This window comes from Jatropha curcas, chromosome 9, assembly GCF_041381405.1.
Source record: "Jatropha curcas cultivar XTBG-Jc1 chromosome 9, XTBG_Jcur_1.0, whole genome shotgun sequence".
Classification (NCBI taxonomy): domain Eukaryota; kingdom Viridiplantae; phylum Streptophyta; class Magnoliopsida; order Malpighiales; family Euphorbiaceae; genus Jatropha; species Jatropha curcas.
In genome coordinates, this window is record NC_143159.1 from 21760235 (window position 1) to 21784186 (window position 23952).

The 23952-nt window shown below is 29.5% G+C and overlaps 1 protein-coding gene and 1 long non-coding RNA gene across 2 annotated transcripts in view; both read right to left on the reverse strand.

Moving 5' to 3' along the window:
- LOC149493793 (uncharacterized) overlaps positions 1 to 23952 on the reverse strand; it is an 86496-nt gene that overhangs the window by 50570 nt on the left and 11974 nt on the right. The window lies entirely within an intron of this gene.
- LOC149493794 (receptor kinase-like protein Xa21) lies at positions 10471 to 14358 on the reverse strand. The gene is made up of 2 exons (XM_089725663.1): positions 11621 to 14358; positions 10471 to 11030 (listed from the first exon to the last, which is right to left on the reverse strand). Exons 1-2 carry the CDS (start codon positions 14286 to 14288, stop codon positions 10630 to 10632), a joined length of 3069 nt encoding a protein of 1022 aa, XP_089581789.1. The 5' UTR covers positions 14289 to 14358; the 3' UTR covers positions 10471 to 10629.

Sequence of the window (23952 nt, forward strand, 5' to 3'; positions counted from 1 at the left end):
TAGAACTCTTCTATCCATTGCAGCTCATTATGATTATGAGATTTGGCAAATGGATGTCAAGACAGCTTTCCTAAATGGAAGTCTTAATGAATGCATCTATATGAAGCAACCAGAAGGTTTCATAAACAATGGACAAGAAAATTTGCTTTGCAAATTGAATAGGTCCATTTATGGGCTTAAACAAGCATCTAGGTCATGGAATACTTGTTTTGACCAGCGATTAAAAGTTTTGGCTTTGATCAGTGTCATGATGAGTCTTGTGTGTATAAGAAATGGAATGGTAGTAAGGTTGTTTTTCTGGTACTATATGTGGATGATATTCTGCTTATAGGGAATTGTGTAGGTATGTTGAATTCTGTCAAAGATTGGCTATCCTAACGTTTTGATATGAAGGATTTGGGAGAGGCTGCTCATATTCTTGGGATTAAGCTTATGCGAGATCGCAAGAAAAGGATGATTGGTTTATCTCAAGCACTTTATATTGATACCATTCTTGCTCGTTTCAGCATGCAGGATTCCAAGAAGGGTTTTCTTCCCTTCAGACATGGAATCACTCTATCTAAGGACCAATGTCCTAAGACACCTGAGGAGATAGAGAACATGAAGGCAGTTCCATATGCTTCTGCAGTTGGAAGCCTTATGTATGCAATGTTGTGTACCAGACCTGATATCTGTTTTGCTGTTGGCATGGCTAGCAGATTTCAATCTAATCCTGGGCGAGAACACTGGACTGCAGTCAAGCATATAATCAAGTACTTGAAAAGGACTAGGGATTATATGTTAGTTTATCAATCTGACGATCTTGTACCCATTGGGTATACAGATTCAGATTTTCAGACTGATAAGGACTCTCGGAAGTCAACCTCTGGTAATGTTTTTGTCTTGGGAGGTGGAGCCATAAGTTGGAGGAGTATTAAGCAAACTTGTGTTGCTGACTCCACCATGGAAGCTGAATATGTGGCAGCTTCTGAAGCTGCAAAGGAAGCTGTATGGCTTAGGAACTTCCTTATGGATCTAGGCGTAGTTTCTTCAGTGAAATTGCCTATTACACTTTATTGTGATAATAGTGGGGCAGTTGCAAACTCGAAGGAGCCACGGAGCCATAAAAGAGCAAAACACATTGAGAGGAAGTATCATTTGATACGAGACATGTTTCAAAGGGGAGATGTGGTAGTGACAAAGATTGCATCGGAAAACAACCTGGCAGATCCTTTTACAAAAAGCTTACCAGCAAAGACTTTTGACAGTCATGTAGAAGGAATGGGAGTTAAAGTTATTGATGCATGGTTATGAGTCTAAGTGGGAGATTGATAGAGATATACTATTAACCATGCATATGTAATAGTATAGCTATGAATGATTTTCTATTGACGATTATTTCTTTTTATTTAATTGGAAATTTGCATTAAATAAATGTTATTAGCATATGAACAATAATTGTGATTAGTACATTTTGTATGTATTTAATTGGAACAAGTAGAGAATGGATGTTTAATACTGACTGTTAAACATATTCTCTAGGACATTAGAAATAATGTTTATTGTTCTTAATCTTGATTTATTTTAATATGAGCAAACATTGATTGTCTTGTGCTTTGATTCATTAAAGGGTGAGTTTCATTATTGGAATAATATTCTCGGTGAATTGGGCAAAGATTTTTTGTGTTTGTGAAATATTAATTAATGATAGAATCCATGTCTCGGTTTAGAGATTGATGATGCACTTTAAGTAAACTTATAAGGTTTCATAGTGTAAACCCTGCAGGTAGATATTGAATCCGACACATGAAATAAGTTGAGCGACAATCTTAAAGTTATATTGTGATTTAAATAAATTGTCAATAAGTTATTTAAATGACAGCATCTGTAATCTTAACGTGGGGAACATTATTTTATTATGTTGTGGAATTGTAAAATAAATAAGGAGTTCAGTCATGAGTTTTTAGTAGAATAATTCATGATTAATTATAATAAGAATATGTTGGTCTACATAGGTTCTTATTACAATTAGTAGCCTGATTTATTTTATTCCTGCGGTCCCTGTAGTACCCTAATTATTTGGAAAGTTAAGGGTGTATTAAATAATAGATAAATTATTTAGTTTTAAAATAATTGATAATTATTTTAATTAAATAATTTTTTATTTAATTTATTTTATATTAAAAAAATATCTTCCTATCGAAGAGAAGTTTTTTTTTAATATAAGATTGGAAAACCCTAAGAATAGAGATACGCACGTTATTCTATTCTCTGCCACTCAGAGAGTTCCAAAAGAGAGATAGTTAGGGATTACTGCAGAAGATCGTGGGTGACACCAAGATCTCTGGAAAGAAGACCGGTGAGCGATTCTGCGCTTCAAGAGGTCAGTTTATTGATTTGTTCGATAATGTTTTTAGTTTGCCTCATATGGTTTCGATGAGGGTTGTTTCCGCTTTATACCCGCTCCCATCACCTTCATAATCATGACTCTTCTTTTAGTGAAATATGCAGTTTTTAGTGTCATGTACCATTTCGATTGATAAATTCCAGTAGGTGACCTTCTGTTGAAATAAAAAAAAATTAAAGTTGAATGATTAAAAAAATATTATTTTGAAAACCGAACTGGTCCATAAACTAGTGAAGGTAGAGATTCACTAAACCACATGGTTCAATTGCATTCAATATGATTCAATCAGATTTTTATATATAATATTTTTAAATATATTTGTTAAATACAATTGAAAATATAGGTTATAAAAAAATAAATTTGATACTAACAAAAAAAGGCTCAGATTTGGCTTTTACAAAAAGAATAAAAAAAATTAATAAATGAGATTAAAAAAAAATAAAATATGACTAAATTTAATACTAAAACAAAAAATTAATTACTAGCATAAAATAGAATATTATTTTTCATATTTTCCTTTAAAATTAAGCAATTTAATTGTTTTGATTAACAAAAGAAGATTTTGAGCTTAGAAATAAAGAGGCGAAAAAGTTAAAAAATCAGTAATCCAGAATTTTAACACTACAAAAAAATGCTTTTTAGCTACCGATTTAAGCGGCCGATGGTAATATGTCGCTAATTAGCGATGGATCTAGAGCCACCTACGAGAGAAATGTATCGCGTAACCTTTGCAATTTTACCGATTGCATCAGCAACAACTAGCGACAGAGTTAGTGACCGATATCGCGACCAAGGTGACATCTGTCGCTATTTCTCGTGTAAAAAATTGGCACCAACCATTGCTACAGAACAGTGAGAACTTAGCGACGAAGGAAGCGACGGAGTAGCTACCGCCTCATATTTTGTCGTTATATTTGGTGCCACTTATTTGGCAGGAATAAGAAGCGGACAGATTAGCGACCACTTTGCGACAGCTGTGATAATCAAAATTCTATTATTTTTAGCAACTGGTATGGTCGGTCGCCAAAGTTTTAGGGCGATTGAGTCGCCTTCCTCTCTCACACAAGACTGAAATTTCAGTCTCACACCTCTCTCTCTCTCTCTCTGTCGCCTCTGCCCTCTGTTGCCTCTCTCCCTGTCTCACTCCAGCACTGGTGGAGTTGTCCGGTGAAAATTTCTTGTTTTGTCAATTACTTTTTGTTTGTTATTATTTGTTATGGTTATTTTGGTCATTTGTTTGATTTGTTTGTTGATTTTTGTTTATTTTTTGGTTTTTTCTTTTGTTTATTTACACTGAGATGGTAATCTGTAGATTGTTTGTTAGTTTTTTTTTTTTTGTTTGTTTTTAGTTATTAGTTTGTTAATTTTAGTTTGTTGATTAGTTTGTTATTTTTGGTTAATTAGTTAGTTGATTTCAACTTATAATCATTATTGCAAATGTTACTTAGTTTGTTGATTAGTTTGTTATTTTTTACTTAATTATTCTTTTTTTAGTTTCTTATTATTATTGCAAATGTTAATTAGTTTCTATTTAATTTTAGTTTGTTAATTAGCTAATGTGTCAATGTGTTTGTTAATGTGTTTGTAAAATTGTTTATTAAGGTGTTGGTCAGTTTGTTAATGCATTTATTAATAAAAATTTATTTGTTAATTAGTTATAGGTTAATTTGTTAATGTGTTTGTTAATTAGCTAGGTTAGTTTGTTAATGTGTTTATTAATAAAAATGTGTTTGTTAATTAGCTATAGGTTAGTTTGTTAATGTGTTTGTCAATTAGCTAGGTTAGTTTGTTAAAGGGTTTGTTAATTAGCTACTAGTTGATTTTTTATGAGTTTGTTAATTAGTTAGGTTAGTTTCTTAATTTTGGTTCATTAATATTCTACTTAGCTAAAAAGATCCGTTTAAAATTTACAGATTCAAGCATCTCACAACATTTGTTTAAAAAGTGCAATTCCGATACTCCATTTTCTTTCTCTTTCTTCCTTTATACAGTAGCTTAAGTTTTATACCAAATGTTTTAATTAGGAAAGTAATAAAAAAATAAATTAGAAAAGCGTAAAATTAATAAGGCAAATCTAAAGAATAAAAGCAAGTATTCTTAATTGGGAAAGAATAAAACTAAGCCATAAACTTAATAAAGCAAATCTAAAGTATAAATACTCAAAAAACTCGATGATCACATAAAATTAATTAGGAAAGTAACAAAAAGGATTTTATCATGAGCTATATTTTTATTATAATGTAGCTTTTAAATAGGAAAGTTAAAAAAAAAATTTGCATAATCATAAAAAACATAAAACTTAGCTTCTTAATTAGGAAAACATAAAACTTAAACATTGTTTAAAAGCATAAATTTAAATATGCATATAAATTAAAAGCATAAAACTTAATGGTTAATTGCAACTAATGATTGAAACCCAAGTTCGCAAATTTTTTTATTATGCATTTGATTGCAATTTATTGTATTTTATGGATTTATCAATGATTTGTGTTGATTGGAGGCCTAGTAGTGGCCATTGATGTGGATGTTGATTTATAGAAGTGTTTCATTTTATTTGTATATATGTTAACAATTATGTGGATGGAATGGAATGTAATGATTCGAGGCCTATTAGTGGACATTAATGTGGATATTGATTTATAGAATTTTTTTTTTTTTTTGGAAATTTTGATTTATTAGTTTTTAAGGGGAAATACTGTCGAATTTTTTCCTTGAAAATATCCTAATGAACTATAATCAACCTAATTAACATAAATACAAGTACCTTAGTTGCACATTTGATGTCTTTCTTAATTCGGATGGAAGATATGACATTAAATTGTCCAAGTTGGATAGTTTAGAAATGTCTTTTAAGTGCAAAATGTACGGACACATATAATAGTTACTTAAGCATCTTTTGGTTCATTTCAGTAGTATCTCTCATTTTTATGTTCTCCGTGTTCACAGTGAAATGGAGATGTTTCACTTTGTGGACTTGGAGAACTGGGGGGAGATGTTGCAAAATTTCATTAGATGCTTATGAAAACTATTGTATGTGTCCGTACTATATACTTATATTGCATTTCTAAATGATCTAGGTTCCCATCCAAATTTTTATGGCTCATAATACAACTTTGTCATCATAATAAAATAAAAAAAAGTAGCTTCTGATAACTAAACAGGACAAAATGGCTGCTGATCTAATGTGGATGTACCATTACGAGGATCTTCAAGCTTCATTTGGAGAAAGATGGCTGGTGTTGGGAGGTTTACCAGTAGAGGTGAGACAGTTCTAATGGTAAGAATTTCTGGTAAATGTTTGTGCTTCAAAAATTAATTAAACTTAATGATTATGAAATCTCACATGAAAATGTTTCTATTTTTATTTATTGAATAAGGAGTTCACATAGGAGTCAGATGTGGCAGAGGCCATGTTTAAGAAAGCTTGGGAGACGCAGTTAGTGGAGCGTTACTCGGACTTCTTGTACAAGATGCGGAGTACCGGAAAGAAGCAGAGGTGTGTTTCGGAAAAGGTTTAGGCTAGTTGGCAACAGGCTTGGTCCAATCTTGAGTATGTGAGGAAATGCGAGATTATGTCTCGTAATAGTCTCAATGAGATGAGTGGTGAGGGAGCTGGTCCATCTCAACACATCGATGGTTCCATTTCAACAGCTGAGATTACTGAGAAATTGGTAAGAAAAATCCACTTAGAGAATTTTATGTAGCTTCATTTACAGGCGAAGAAGTTGAACCGTCAGCCTACCTCCATGGAGGTCTTTACATTTACATATACAAAGGACTATGATATGGTCACATTGATTGAGAGGCGTGCCGAGCTTGTTAGAGTAAGCACAATTGAGTACTTTTTTTCATCTGAATTTGAATATTTTTGCATTATTCTTATGCTACTTTATACTATATTTATAAGGATAACTATACTACTAGAAAAGCGCAAGTTACTGCATCTCAGGCTCAGACTGGTGAGCAGCCTACGATTGATGAGTTGTAGCTTTATCTCGAGGCTGCAGGAGATGAGTAGAAGAGAAAAGTGTACGGTATTGGTTCGCAGGCTAATGTTTTTTATACCCGCATGCATAGGGTATCGACGAGTAGAGCCACACCAGTTGAGCCTGAGGCACGTACTGAGGAGATCCAAGATTTACAGGCTCAACTTAAGGCGCAGCAGCAATAAATAGCACAACTTATATTGCAGCAGCAGCTCCTCATGGATATGTATGCTCGAGACTGACCTATTGCACCGCTAGCTCCTTCTGCACCGACAGATCACTCTAATCCCCCGGCTTCTTCCACTATGCTCGCTTCTTAGAGTCCTATTACAGATCTTGCAAATCAAACCCCCCCTCAGACTTTTTTTTTTTTATTGTCATGTTTATTTTGTATATATTACAGTAGAATTTGTACAATTTTCTTCGCACATTAATGATAATTTTATTTGATAATTTAGTATTTTTTTCATTACTGCAATTGCTTGTGTGAATTACTTGAATCAACATATATTGCCATTTTTTACTGATGAAAAATTTTGGTTGTCAAAAACTTAAATTTTGTTTTTTTTTTAATCCAAAAAAAAAATATTGACTACTGAGCGATAGAATAACGACGGATAACAATACTTTGAAAAGCAATTGGAGACAAAAATAGCGACCGATTGGCGACAACAATAGTGACAACTCAGCGACGGCTATGCAACGGAATGTCAAACATTTAAAATAATATACAGCGACAAATTAGCTACAAATTTAGCGATCAACCTTAGCGATGGAATAGCAACCGTGTCATTTAGCGACCGAATAGCGACTACTTTATCTTTAATGAAAGTGACTCAGCAACTGTGTTGGCAAACGTATCAACCGCCTAACAGTCGCTAATTAGCGATGGACTTTAGATTTGGCCACTGTGAATTTAGCAACAAGAAATTGTGCGACTGATTACGGTGGTCGCCGTTCGTTCGGTATATTTGTTTTAGCGATAAAAAAAAAAAGAATTAGCGAACGATTCGTCGGTCGCTAAAGAGCATTTTTTTTTATAGTGTAAAAGGCCTAGATTTTAAAAAGCCCCATATTTTGAAGTAAACCCCAGATTTTGAATCTAACTGTACTAATTACCGTTCAGTTCGCCAGTTTTCACCCGACTTTTATTTGGTTTTCATTGGTTTACATTGATTTTTGAAGCTCCCATTTTTATTATCCAATCCAAACCAGATCATAGTTCACTTTCCAATTAAACCGATCAATCTAGCTAGTCCGATCCGATTTTCAGAATATTGCTAAAAAATAAAAAATTAAAGTTATGTAATTTTAATGAAACTAAATATAAAGATAGATGATTATTTGTATAGTTTAGCCGGTGAAACATTCATGTTGGTTAACCATGAATGTACAAATTCTATTCAACACTTCAAATGAAACAATAATACAATGTATAGGCAAAATATATATTTAGACCTTTGAATTTTTTTTTTTTTTTTTTTTTTTGTCAACATTGAGCTCTTCAATTTTATTTTTATTAAAATAAACTTTTATTTAACTTTAATTTAACGTGCTGAAATCATAAAATAACCTACTCTCGTGATTTAGTCATGATTTTAGCCCATTAGTCTCTATGACTCTCTTTAAGCCTCAAGAGTTCTGAGTCTGTCTCTAGGTCTAACCCTCAGGTTCAACAGTTAGTTTTTCTAATCGTAGATTTCATCGCTCGATCCATCATCTATACATTTAAAATCATACAAATATGAGATTTATCATATTCAAAGGCATTAAGCTCACCAAAATTAAATCAAAATGTATAATCATTAATATAGGAAAATGTCATTTGCAAACATTTTGAACTACTTATACTAACACAATAGTAAAAGAGGTTCTAATATAATATATTGGAAAGCAACATGAGAGAAATTGATATATGTTGGAATTTTAGGGCCCATTAGTGTTGGATCAAGTTAGGATAACATCACACTCGTGCTTCAACATAGCTCAACTCCACCACAATAGCTTCCATTTTTGTTTAGTGGCTTTAACATTGTAAGACCCTTCTTTTTTTTTTCTCTACTCGCCCAATGTGGGATTCTTTCCTCATTCCTATCTCAAAACTTTCGTGCAACTAGGTTGGACCTAGTTAAGGCCCAATTGCCACTTGGCACCACATGGGGTGACCCATCTAACTCAAGTTCGACTCCTCTTGGCTTAGCCCTTCGGGCCTAGCGCTCCTTGACTAGCTTATGGGTCCACCTAAATCTGACTCAACTATCTTAGTTCACAGGTTTGGCTTGCTACGGCTCAACCTAGCTCAACCTAGCATGCTTAAATGAGTCTTGGATCTATGGTGGTTTGGCCTCACCACTCTAATACTATGTCAGAATTTTGGGCCCATGAGTGTTGGATCAAGTTGCGATAGCATTGCACTTGGGCTTCAATATAGCACCTCCTTGTGGCTTTAATATTATAAGCCTATTCCCTTTTTTTTCCCTATACTTGTCCAATGTGGGATTCGTTCACACATTTCATGTTTAAACAATGTCGCATATCAAAGCGCCAAAAACCCTTCAACTTCTGTGCTCGATGATTCTTCTTCCTTTTTTTTTTCCTTCTTCTCATTTTCTCCCTTTGAATAACATTAAAATTCTAATTTACGTTTTTCTAATAAGACTTGTTAAAAATCTAGGTCTTGAAGCAATCCACCCTTTATAAGTTTACTGGATGGGGTTTAGGTCCTAAACCTTGACTTGAGAATCCAACCATTGATGATTTAAACTAGTGAGTTAGGGTTGAGTGTGATGATGATGAAAGGGTGATCCTAAGTGGAATTTTGAATGAAGAATTCATCCTCTCTCTCTCTATCATCGTCGTCTCTAACTCCATGGGAACTCTTAGCTCCATTGCCCCTTCATCTTGTTTTTTTCTCTCTCGATCTCTATCTCTCTAAATATGCAATAAATTCATCTTCTCTATCTCGCATGTCTCTCCCGACCTTGTAGCTCCATTCTAGAATTTGCTTATTTAAGTATGACAAATAATTCAAGCGGTTTTGAAATGAGAAGAACTAAGAAGCTTCGAGAATCTTATTTATTTCTAAGAACAAAATCAAAAGTTTGGTTGTGTATAAGCATGTGTTAGTGGTAATTTAGGAGAAGAATTTATCAATTTTAGTTATTTTTATGGTCATTGAAATGATACATTTGTATTTGTTGGACTATATTTACTGGATTTTTAAGATTATTTAAATATTTAATATAATTATAATTCTTGGTGGAATAATATTTACTCTTCTTGCTTCAAGTCTTTATTTACTTGGATCATTGCAACCTAAACATCACTATCATCGTTACAACAACAAAAATAAATCCAGCCTTCAATAACAGCTGAGTTGTTAAAAGTCAAAGTAACAAAGGCTTCATCTATATCAGCAGTGATAAACATGGCCTCACAGCTGAGTTGTGCTTTACCAATTCAACGATACAGACCCTAGAACTTCAAAATTAATTACCCACCTAAGAGAGTTACAAAACCCACAATAGGCAGAAACCATCTGGAGCTAGAAATATAAAGAGGAAGAAATTAATCAAGCAGAAGAAAAGAGATTGAGATGCACAAAGACAGAGATAGAAACTGCTATCGAACGAAACGGAAGTGATAAAAAGATATAGAGAGTGAGATGGGTGTAGTAGAGGAAAAGAAAATGACCTATATCGAGCAGAGTTAGGTCTTGGGTTAAGGTAATGCTAGGCAGTTAGGTGGGTCCTGCGTTTATATTTTTATATTTAAAAATCTACCTTTAATTTTATTTTAGGGTGCAGTTGTCACTGAAGATCATAATTGGGGTGCCCGTGGAACAAAACTCGTTCTAGAGTGAAATTACAGCAAATGGAAAGGTTGAGAGCAAAATAGTATATTAGGCCTTTAAAGTGCCACTGGGTTCAAGTTACAAAGTTCAAGAGTGAATTTATGAATTCGGCTTTTCTTCAATACTAGAAATTGCAATAGGGATTTGAAGTAACTTTTGTTGCATAATTGTTGCTCTTAATAAAAAATAATTGAAATAATGTAGTAAAATGATTTTTCCTTACGAATTCAAATTATGTCAACACATCTTCAACCATTGCGTTTGAAAATTCAATTCAAATATAATTTGAGTTTTTACTATAATGAAGTTCATATCTTTCACATTTGATAGGAAATAAATATTATTTTGACGTACACATCACAATTTTAAATTACCTATATTTTATTTGTAAAGTTAATTCAGTACTAATAGTGAGAAGTACTTGGACCTCCAATTTGGTAGGCATTCCTTCGCTCTTGCTTTAGCTTTCTCTTAAGATAATTGCCCTTTATCTTTTGCAATTCACTTATTGCACTTTGCATTTCTATTCTTTCTCCTGGTTGTTCCATTGAACATGCAACTCCAATTTTTAGTATAGAGATGATGATGCCTTCCTCAATACTCTCTCTTCCCTCTTCAGATAGAATTCTTGGATCCACAATCTCCATTGCTCTATAAGACAAAGATCTCTCAACAAAAATACGAAGATTTAAATCATCTTGAAAAGTATCATCGGTTGGTCTCTTTCCTGTAAACATTTCCAATAATAAAATCCCAAAACTATATACATCTCCCTTTATTGATATCCTGCCACCCATTCCATAATCTGCAAATAGATATAGTATATTAATATAAGACACAACATCTAGCATGATGCATATATATATATATATAGTATAAACAATCTAGATAAAGCAAAAAAATGAATTACAATACTTATTAGCAAATTTGGCACATAATTTGCAGGTCACATCCCTTCTAACTAGTTGGTCATTTCATTAATTTTTTACTAGTTCCATAATATTTGTCACATTTGGAATTTCACGTCCTTTAAAGAAACCATTGAATTTGTCTAAGTTACAAAAAATTATTGAGTAAATTGACTATATTACCCTTAATTTAATATTAATTCTTTAAGATAACCATTAATTTGAAGTAATAATTATTGGTCATATATAAGGGTAAACATGGAAAAAAATTTTATCACTTATTGAAACCACAAATATCATAGGTATTTTGGAACAATCTATTTTCTTAAATGTAACAAGCATTGTGGAACGGAAGTAGTAGCTCTTTTTCTATTAGTCTACAAAATTTTTTTAAAAAAAAAAGATTTATATTTTTTTTTAAAAAAAAATTAAATGCGACTAAATTTGCATTAGTTTTGTTGCATTCTTTGAACCATACTAGGTATACCTGGAGCAACATAACCAATAGATCCTTTAATAGCTGTCGAACTGCTGCTTTGATACGGTTGAACCTCATCAGATATTGTGGAGATAATTTTAGCCAACCCAAAATCTCCAATATAAGCAGTCATTGCTTCATCCAAAAGAACATTGCTTGGCTTTAGATCACCATGTATGATTGTTGATGAGCTTCCATTATGAAGATACTCTATTGCAGTAGCAATATCAATGGCGATGTTTAATCTATCTATTAATTTCAGATATCTTATTTCTCTTCCTTCTACATTCTCTTCATGCAACCATTTCTCCAAACTCCCATTGGCCATGAATTTATATATCAAAGCTTTAAAATCATTACCTTCGAAGTCAATGCTAGAACAGACACTCAGCAGCTTCAAAAGATTTCGATGCCTTACATTTCTAAGAGCTTGGCATTCTGACAGGAAACTGTTTGGAGCTCCTCTTCGTTGCAGATTTAACACTTTGATGGCCACTTCTATTCCTATCTGCTCAAGAAATCCTTTATAGACAGAGCCATAGCTACCAACACCAATTATATTTTCTACCGAGAATCCATTTGTTGCTTTGAAGAGTTCTGCATATGATATTCTCAGAAATTGGTATTGGAATGATGGTATAGAAAGAGTCATCTTTCGAGGATTTCTTTTGCAATACCAAATAATTAACAAACATATCAAAAAAGCCAGAAATACTCCCACAACCAAAGGGATTATTACTTTCACCACAAACGATACTTTATTCTTGGAGTTGGGGGGAGGACAAAAAGGCAACTTTAATTCAGTAATACCTCCACAGAGACCATTGTTTCTTTGTAGTGAAACTGCACTTGCATTTAGAAAGATTCCACGTTTTGGAACCTCTCCTTGGAGTTGGTTAAAAGATAAATTCAAGAACTTGAGCCCATCAAGCTTCATTAAAGAATTTGAGATTGATCCTGAAAAATTGTTGCGTGAAATATCTAGCTCTTTTAAACCTTGTAAAGCACCCAGTACCTCCGGTATCTCTCCCCCGAATGAATTCCCTTCAAGATGAAGTTGCTCTAAGCCTAAACACTTGCCAATAGTGTTTGGAATAATACCAGATAATTTATTATCTGATAAATCCAACCGTACAAGATTTTGGAGCAAACCAACTTCTGATGGAATAGAACCTGAAAGTGAATTAGCAGATAAATCGAGAGAAATTGAAAGGGAGGGAATGCCAATAACCTCTTTGGGTATAGAACCCGTGAGATTATTATGAACTAGCTCCAACTCAATCAAGTTAGGACAATTGCCAAGACTTGGAGGTATACTTCCATGAAGATTGTTGAACCCCAAAAAGACATGACTCAACAAAGATAAATTTCCAATTGATGATGGAATTGTCCCTGTAAATTTGTTGCTACCCAAATCCAACATTTGTAGTAGTTGAAATTTCCCAAAATCAATAAGTAAAGGGCCAGAGAAGTAATTACCACCGAACAGAAAGAACCTCAGATTGATGAGGTTCTCAATACCCAAGGGAATGACATTATGTAACTGATTATCTGCCACAGATAGAAAATATAACTCTTTGGAGAGATTGGCTATGGAAATGGGCGCAGTCCCTTTTAGAAAATTTTTTCGAACATTAACAAGATTTAAACTAGAGCAATTAGTTAGGGAATCAATGAAACTTAAGTCACCTTCCAGGTAATTCAAAGCAAAGTTTACAAATTGCAGAAATGGCAGCTTTCCAAAATCCTTGGGAACTAAACCAGAAAAACCATTATATTCGAAAGAAATCTGTTCAAGCGCAGAAGCATTTGACAATGAAATTGGTACAAGTCCAGTAAACCTGTTGACTGAAACTGCTAGGGAACTCAGCTTTGGAAGGGTAAAGCCTATATCAGAAGGGATGCTGCCATTCAGTTGATTATCATTCACTTCAAAGATTTCAAGATTAGAGACGTTGAAGAGACCAGAAGGAATCTGACCAATTAGATTGTTTTCTGCAAAATTCAAAATCATCAAATTACAGAGACGAGATATCTCCTCGGGAATCTTTCCGTGCAACCTATTTCTTCGCAGAGAGATTTGCCAAAGAGATGAGAGATTTCCAATGGAAGGAGGAATGCTTCCTGTCAGGAAATTCTTGGCCAAGCCTAAAGCTTCAAGCTTTGGTAAAGAGCCAAGCTCCACAGGTATATTACCCACCAGCTTGTTGTCAATGAGATTAAGATACATGAGCTTTGAACAATGGGATAAGTTGGTGGGTATATTACCTTGGAATGAATTGTTGCTGAAGTAAATAACTTCAGCGCGGCGTAGATTTCCAATCTGTTGTGGGATTTCACCATGGAAGCTGTTGTTTTCTAAATCAATAAGCCTGAGAAAGGAAAGATTTCCTATATGTGGCGATAGAGATCCTACCAGGCCTTGTGATCTCAAGTTCAAGGCTGCTACTCTGTGAGGATGCCTCCGACTACAAGAAACGCCATACCATTGGCAGAAATGTAGGGAATTATTCCAAGAACTGAAGATTTGAAATGGATCTTGTTTTATGGCAAGTTTAAAAGATATTAAAGCAAGTCTGTCAGTTTCATTTTGAAAGCAAGTGATTGAATTGAAGAAGCACAAGCAACAGCACAAAAGAGCTGGGATGCCATAAACGGAGCAGCGCTTAAACGCCATAGCTACTTTAACAACATCAACAATAGTTTAGAATGTTAAGTTGTTTTGTTTCATTAATGGACTGTACATGAAAAATGGTCCACCAATTTTGCGAAAGATTTAGAAATTTTGTGAAGTAAATTGGTTGACAAGAAATAGAATTCCAACGTAAATTGAGAGCTAGAAGAAAAGGACATATTTAAGTGTTTTTATTTCCTTTTATATAAAAATGAAAATCAAATAGTATGATTTTTCTATAAACCATGAGTTTGATAAATGCATTATAATTTATTAAAAAGACGAAGAACAAACTCATTTAACTATTGAATCAAATATTATGAGTAATTGAGTTAATGTTAAATCTTATTTCCTTCTTATTGTGCCTCTTTGGTTAAATTGGGTGGGTAGCAACTAACAAAATAAAATATGTCAGCTTCTGTCTTGACAATCCATTGCTCTAACCAATTGATCTACCATTTCAAGCGTATGTATATCTATATCTATTTAATTAGTTTAAATTTTTTGGATTAAATAATTTTATCAAACGGCAATTTTTAAAAGAAAAATATAATGAAAATTAAATAAAATTTTGAATACAATAATTTTAATGTAAAACATCGTGTTTCCTACTCCCTTCATCTCATAATTTGTCTTGGTTTAAATCGCGCATAGATTAAGAAAATTTAGTTAATCTAGTTAAACTATAATTTTCGCTTTGTTTTTTCCTAATATTACCTTCGTTCCTAAATACTTGACATATTTAGAATTTCATGTCCCTTAAAAAAACCATTAAATTTATTTAAGTCACAATTAATTATTGAATAAATTGATTATATTACCCTTAATTTAATAGTCCAAACACTAAATTTTTGAGGAATTTGCAACAATTGTTGGTTATATGCAAAGACTAAACAAAAAAAAAAAATTATTATTCATTAAAACCACAAATATGACGAGTATTTTAGGATATATTTATTTTTAGGATATGACAAGTATTTAGGAATGGAGGTAGTATATTCTTATGTTAATATCCATTAAAATTAGATGATTCATATTAAATTTTTCTTAAAATTGGTCAAACTATAATCAAACTTTGGAAGATTAAGGATTGATATTTTAGTTATGTTTATATCAAAATTTAATTAATGAAAATGTAATAGTTTGATTATTATATTTGTTGATAAAGAAACATATTAAATGAGGATAAAATAATAATAATAATCTTTAAATATTATTCATTTTAAGAAAAATAAATAAAACAAGACAACAATTTGGGATGGATAGAAAAGGAAGTTGGACAAGAATAGGGAACAGGAATAGGAATAGGAGTGGTCTGTACATTCACTTTAGTGGTGGGCTCCACTCTTCACTTGCTAATTCGGACGATGAAATAGAAAAACCATTAGAGACGACTTGACTATCGTTATCAGAGCCGACTTGACTATCATTTTCAGTAGTGTAGCTATAAACTTCTTATATTATGTACATTTTTCTACACCTATATCGGTGGTATATATATATATAATAATAATAATAATAATAATAATAAAGGTTCAATCTCAATTTTAAAGAAAGTCAGTTTAGAAAAATATATATGTATTTAAAGAAAATTGTAAAAAAAAAAAAAAGGTAAATTGACCCCTTTTTCTAAAGTGGATCCGTGTTAACTAAATTATTACCTATAATTGATACATAGTAGGTATAGATATAGGTTGTTGGATACTCAATAAATTAAACGGGTTTGATGAAGGACATTCGTGGGTATAGTATTACCCATTATTAGTAACATATGTATTTTAAATAAATATGAGTATGGATAATTTAAAATTAATGGATACTCTACCTAGTACTTTTGAATGATTTTGTGACGTGTACGGATAGTAAAATTTTAAACAGATTCAAATGTGATTACTTAAATGATTATTTAAACGGATATGTGAAGATTAAAGGTAGTAAAATTTTAAATAGATATATAGGTGTACATTTAACTCAAAATTGGCGCGTCTCCGCATACTTCCACCCCTAGGCGAGAATATTATGAAAGGATAAAAACACCTGAGTTATGAATATTATACTAACGAATAAAAATGTTTTTATTAATTTTTGATATTGTTATTCTTTATCTTTTTTTAATTAACTCATGTTATTTTTACTCATCATATCATATTAAAATCTAATAGCAAATTCAACTATTTAATATTTAATGTACAAGGATTTAAATTAATTTAAATTGAATCACATTATATTATCATTTTTTTTTTTTGTCAAAATTTCAAAATATTGATACTATCCAACCAAATCTTTTGCTTGGACACCTCATGAATACCTTTTTTTTTTTTTTTTTTTTTTTTTTGAGTATTGGGGAAAGGGATTTGGACTTATATCTATTGGCAGATCATACATAAATTTATCACTAGGTTATACTTTGATGTACTCCACTTTATAAATACTTGTCGTTGCTCCTATTATAATTTAGTATCCAAAATACACATGTATAAATTTATAATCTCAAAATAAATTAGCCAGATTTATTCTTGTTGATGTCTAATTAAGAAATCTAATCGAAGATAACTATGAACAAGTATCTGCAAAACAAGTCTTCTTACCCTAGTTTTAGTTTGAGGTTTCTGTTGTTTATTAGCAGCAGCTCCTACCTCCTATTTTTTATTCTCTCTTTCACTTCATCTTCTTTTGTTTTTTATCTTCTTTTGCTTTAATAAATTTAGATCTGTTTTTTCTATAACAGATTTGTCTTTTTTGTTTTTGTTATTAATTATTGGTTTGTTTCCATATTTTGAGTTTTTTTTTTTTTTTTTTTTTTTGTCTTTTCTTTACTATGGTTTATTACTAAATAAAACTATGATATTTGACTTTATTTTGTTGGAGACTTTAGATTTTGAATTGCAGGTATGGATCTTCGACTAATAGAATCCGGTAGTGTGGCATATTCCTCCATTGATGTTATTGACACATAGTAATGAAAACTTATTTGTGCTCGTCATTTGTTACAAATTCTTGAAAAAGCAATCTAGTTATAGAAGATCCAGAGAAGTCATTATTTAGACGTCCAAATCAATTAACAGACTAATTAGTATTATGAAGATTTAAATCTTTTGTCAAGATTAACTCCAAGCGAAAAGATCAAATGTTATATTTTTTTTAAATTTTAGTTTCATTATTCAAAAGAATATGAATTCTTTTGCTTTGTTAAAAATCAATGAACTCTATTAGCTACTAACAGTAGAGTTCTATGTCTAGTCTGTATGATTATTTGTAATTCTTGATTTTATTATTAATGAATTACATTTAAAAAAAATATCCACGGAACAATAATGTGTATTTTCTCTATGTACTAATCGTATGCCTGCACGTTGTGTGGGTTAATACTTATAAATAATAAATACAAATTAAAAATAATATATTAAAAACAATAAACTCACATTCTTAGCTAAATTAAAAATAACAAACATAAATATTGCTTTTACAAACTAAAATAATTGCTTAAATAATAAAATTAAATGAATAGAAAAACAAAGAAACTTCATGAATCATTAATTATATATTTCTTTAGCTCAAGGTATGAATTTTTATTGCTATCTAGAATATGTTGAATTTAAAAAAGAAAATATGATTTTGTATGATAAATTTAATAGCTATAGTACTCATATACATAGTACTCAAAAGGGAATTAATATTTAAAAATAATAATTAAATTAAAAATAACAATATCAATTTATAGTATAGTCATTAATTATTGAAAAAGCTAATTAGTATTCTATTGTTAATACAAAAAGTTTATTATTTTAATTATTAATTATCGCAAAAGAAAGAAAATAAAGAGTTTTTTATTAATGAAATAAATTTATTATATAGTTCTTCATTATTGAATAAAGAAAATAAAAAGTTTTATAATTTTTCTTCAAATTAAATAATTAAATAAAAATTTTAAAAATAACAAAATTCCACTTCACCAACTAAGTTTTTCAATATCATGCCACATAAGCAAATTTGGTTGAGCTTTTATATATTTATATAGATACTAGAAGGAAAAGATACACTGGTTAAGAAATTAAGATGTTTCTGTATAATGGTTTGAAGAGGGAAAGTTCAAATATACTTCTAATGGGACAAATGTATATTTTGGACTCTGTACTTTGATGAAAAAATCCTGTATCCCTTATATTTGCAAGGAACTATTAGGTACCTCTATTATTTTTATTTTTTTTTTTTTGTATGATATTAGTTTAAGGAGTTCGAGTGAAAATAAATAAATAAATGTTCTATTAACTTACTTTAGCATGTAAAAAATACTATGAACTTAATTACTTAACAAAATTGTAATTTTCCATATGTGGCTAGTCTTTCTACAATTAGACTTCTCTAAAGTAGAGCCTATGAGGTACTGTATGGTTCTCAAAATTACAAATTTCTCCAACTAATTTCCTAGCAAAATTAGGAAAGTGATTTTGCTTATTTTGCTAAATATTTCATTAGTCGTTATGTGATAGGATATGTTTCTTAATCAACCTGCCGCCCTGGGGAGAGTTCGGCCAAATGCATAAATTCACCCATGTACTTTACGTAAAAAATTTTGTGGTACCCTCAAATTTTATTTTGATTTATTGAACACTTTAATTTATAAAATTGTACCAATTAAATACTTCAACTTGTAAAAGTTATTCTATTGAATACTCAAATTTCTAAAATTAGATCAATTAAACACTTATTAAATAGTTAAAAAATGTGAAATTATTATTTCAAAGATTATAATAACCATACATTAAGTGAATATCTTGCACATAAATATCAAAAACACCGAAAAATGTTACTGCTAGTATAGAGAGATACAATATTAGTAAAATTCATAACTTCAGGAATATAATAGATCACTCGTAAATTTAAAGGTGTCAAAAGATTTTTTTCATAAAATATAAGAGTATATTTATGCATTTGGACATAAATATAAGATTTAGGCTTCTTGGGCAGGGGTTTGGATCCTGGGCCTCCATAAGCAAGTTGGGGCGGAAAGTGATAATAATAAAAGGGTGAGCTGCGTTGACAATCTGACATTGATTAGCCAAACATGGATATACACGGGTTATATTTATAACTTGCCCATGCTTGTGCTATGCTAAAAATTAATAAATATTAATTTTTAATATTTAATCTTAATTTGAACATTCACTTTTATTAAAATTATTTTTTAATATTCATGTAACTTATTTGTAAATAAATAATTTTAAAAGTTATAATATTCAAACTTATGATATTAAATATTTTTTATTTTAAATGATAAGAACATCATGTGATAAAAATAATAAATGACAGCCAATAATTACTATGATAAAAATACTTTAAAGAGAATTAATTATAAATAATAGTTATAATTTACATGACAATAAATAAAAGAGGATGAATGTCAAGTATAAATTTAGAGTGCCAAGTGGAAGCCTATAATTTCTAGAAAAAAAAAAAATGCTTGCTTTATAGAATATATATTACCTCTATTCCGTAATACTTGTTACATTTGAAATTTCATGTCCCTTAAGAAAATTATTAAATTTGTCTAAATTACAATAAATTATTGAGTAAATTGACTATATTACCCTTAGTTTAATATTAACTCCGTAAGAAAACTATTAACCTGAAATAATAATTATTTGTCATATACAAAGTGTAAACATGGAAAAAATGATTTATTACTTCTTGAAATCACAAATGTGATAAATATTTTGGAACAAACTATATTCTCAAATGTGACAAGTATTATGGAACGGAGGTAGTATATGATTTTTCTACTACATTTAATTTTCATTTGATACTTTTTGCAATACTAGAAATTGCAGTAAAAAAAAAACAAAAAAAAATTGATATACAAACGAGATTCTGATGTAACTTTTGTCGCACAATTTCTGGCTATTAATACAAAGTAATTAAAAAACTACATAAAAATGATATTTTGTTGCTTAATTCAAGTTTTTTTTTTTTTTTAAATCCATTTGCTTCTAGAAAATAACTTACCTTTGGAAAATATTTTCCCTTCAATAATTTTCAAATGATTTATTTTCCACTGTTTGATTACAATATTGAAAATTAGTTAAGAAAATATAAAAATCTTTAACTCATAAGACCATAAAAATATTTATAATAATAAAAATTTCATATTTTAAAAATTTTATTAAATATGAGAAAAATATTTAAAAAATGGTAAATTATGAATGTTTGCGGTGATTGCCAATGGTTGCCGACAGTGACCGGTGGCCAGTGACCGTAGCTGATGGTAAACGGTGATAAGTAGTTGTGGCTGATAGTGAATGGTGACTAGTAGTAGTGACTACTAATAATTAATCTATTTATACTATATATAAATGTAGGAATAGGATGAAAATAATGAGATTTTCGATAATGTCCTTGATTAAATTTAGAATATGTTAAAATAATTTTAGTCATAGCCAATTAAAAAATTACATTTTATTAGATTGGATTTAATTTATTAAAATTATTTTTTAAATAAATACATATAGATAATTAAGTATTTTAAGTTTTATCCTTTTTAAATTTATTTTTTAATAAATATGTATGATAATGAGAGGTTTGAAAATTTTTACATTTTATTTTTTAAATATTTGATTCTATTTTAATTATAATTTAAAATATTTTAGTTCATAGAGAAATAAAAAAAGAAAAAAATTATATTTTTTCTTTATTTGCATGATTTGATTGGATATATTTTTAAAAAATAAATTTTCAAATAGAATACATATAATATTTTATTTAGGAGAGACATAAAAAAAGAAAAAAAATATAGTTTTATTAATATTTTTTCTTTATGTTTATAAAATTTGATTGGATATATTTTTTAAAAAATAAATTTTTAAATAGAATACACATAATCAACCTTTGAAAATTTTTAAATTTTTACATTTTAAAATTTATTTTAAATAAAGTGAAGAGCGTGTGAGATTGATGAACGGTTTAGAATTTTAATTTTAAAAGTATATATAATATTTTATTGATATATTTATATATCTATATACATTGAAATTTTTTTATTAGATGAATTTTGAAAAATATTTTATTCTTAATAATAATTTTTTTATTTTTATTTTCTAATTTGTTATTGGATATTTTGTAACTATTATCATTTTAATTTAGTAAGAGAGTTTTGTATTTCCCTGGCAATAAATAAATGGCCTCTTGATGTTCTTGATATTTTTTTTCTCTTATATCCTAAATCTGTTTGATTTGAAAGAAAATAATGTTTAGAAAATTTTTTTTAAAAAAAGAACTACATATTCCTATTTTGGCTCACTTTTTGGGTTTCACGAATTTGTATGTATGTGCATATATTCCTTTCTCTAATACAATGGTGAGTAATACTATTACTATAGCTAAAATAATTACCATTATCAATTCAATTTGAGAATGAATTAGATACATAAGAAATAGCATTATAAATAGTTTGTATGGCAAAGTGTAATACAAATTAGCCAATTGTATTTTTTTTTAATCTAAAAAAAACTTATATTTTAATATTATATAGATAAAAAAACTTAAAAGAGTACAAATATGAATATATAACGAGCATAGTTAACATACAACACATGTTATAAAAAAGACTAGTACTATATATAAATGTGGGATAGAGGGAAAATAATGAAATTTTTGACATCGTCTTTAATGAAATTTGGAACATCCTAAAATAGTCTTAGTTGTAGTCAATTCGAAAATTACATTTTTATACCAATGAGTTTTTAAATCGGTAGTTCATCACTCTTCTCCTTTAAATGAGGTCAAGGGTTCGATCATCATGGATGAAGCAAATACTCACTAGGAGCAATTTACCCCTTCTTAGATCGACCCGATGTAAGCAAGATTTAGTTTTACCCCAGTGGGCTCAGGATGCATGTGGTTAAGACCAAAAAAAAAAAAAATTACATTTTATTATTTGATTTTTTCTAAAAATATCTTTTAAATAAATACATATAGATAATAAAAAAGAAGAAAGTATACTCTTCTTTTTCTATATATATATATATATATATATATATTTGTCTATCAACATCAAATTTTATTAAATTACAACATTTCCAGTTAAAGAAGGAGTTGATTTTTGAAATTCATATTGGTAACTTTTTTAATATAATTTATTTCTTATTATATATTGAGTTCCAAAAAGAGTTACTATTCTTAATAATAATTTTTTATTTTTTATTTTTTATTTTTTTTCATTACTGAATTAATTTGTAAGTATTATCACTTTAATTTAACGAGAGATTTATATCTTTTTAGTTAAAAGCTTCAACTCTTTAATGGAAGAAAAAGAAATGGGTGATCTTGAGGTAAATTTCACTTTAAAATTCTTATGGTCTTTTTTTATTCCAGTGAAAATCTCTAATTTTATTTGGAAATGCTTTTTAAATAAGATCCCTTATAGATTAAATTTGCTTAATAGAAATATTATTCAAAATGTTGAGGCTAGTGCTTGTCCTTTGTGCAGTAATGAGATTGAGTCTATTGATCATTGTCTTCTTACATGTTATTTTGTAAGAGAGATTTGGATTATGATTTTGGACTGATGGAAAATTTTCGGTGTTCTTTCTTTTTGTCTTGTTAGCTTCACTATTAGAAAAAATGTTATTGGAGACGGACAAATTTGTCTCTAACATAGAATAGACCGTATCTAAAATGGTATTAGAGACGAAATGTGGGTCTGCAAATTCGTTGCTAATAACATTGTATCTAAATTTTAGTGACGACTACAAATTTGTGTCTAAATTTAGATTTGACCTTATCTGTCTCTAACGTGTATATTCTATTTCTAAATTATTAAATTTTTTTAGTTTGTTTGAAAATTTATCAACAGAGATGGTATATCTGTTTTTAATTGGTATTGAAATATATTAGAAACGGATGTATCGTCTCTAAATTTGTTTCTAACTGTAAATTAAAAACAAAACTTTTGTATCCAAATTGTTGCTAAAATTTATTAGAAAGAGAATTAAGGTCTCTAAATTTCTTTCTAACGTGAATTTGAGACGAAAATTTGGTATCTAGATATTTTTATCAAGTAATGATAATTATTTAGTAACATAATTTTTTTTTTCCGAATAGTTACTAAAATATATTAGAAATGAATTTGCATTCTCTAAATGTATTTCTAACCGTAAATTAGAAACGAAACTTTCGTATCCAAATTGTTACTAAAAAATATATTAGAAAGAGATTTAAAGTCTCTAAATTTGTTTCTAACTATAAATTAGAAATGAAACTTTTGTATCTATATATTCTTATCAAGTAATGATAATTATTTAGTAACAAAATTTTTGTTTCCAAATAGTTAATAAAATAGATTAGAAATGAATTTAGAGTCTCTAAATTTGCTTCTAACCATAAATTAGAGTCGAAACTTGTGTATCTAATTTTTTTTGTCAAGTAACGATAATTATTTAGTAATTTTTTGTTTTCAAATTGTTACTAAAATATATTAGACATATATTTAGGGTCTCTAAATTTATTTCTAACCATAAATTAGAGACGAAACTTTCATATGTAAATTTTCTCAGTGAATAAAGATGATTATTTTTATTTAATTGAGCTATAACCTGTGATCAATTAGCATATAAACTAAAGCCATTATGAAATGCTAAGAATCATATTAACTGCCAGAGTAGTTTACCAATTT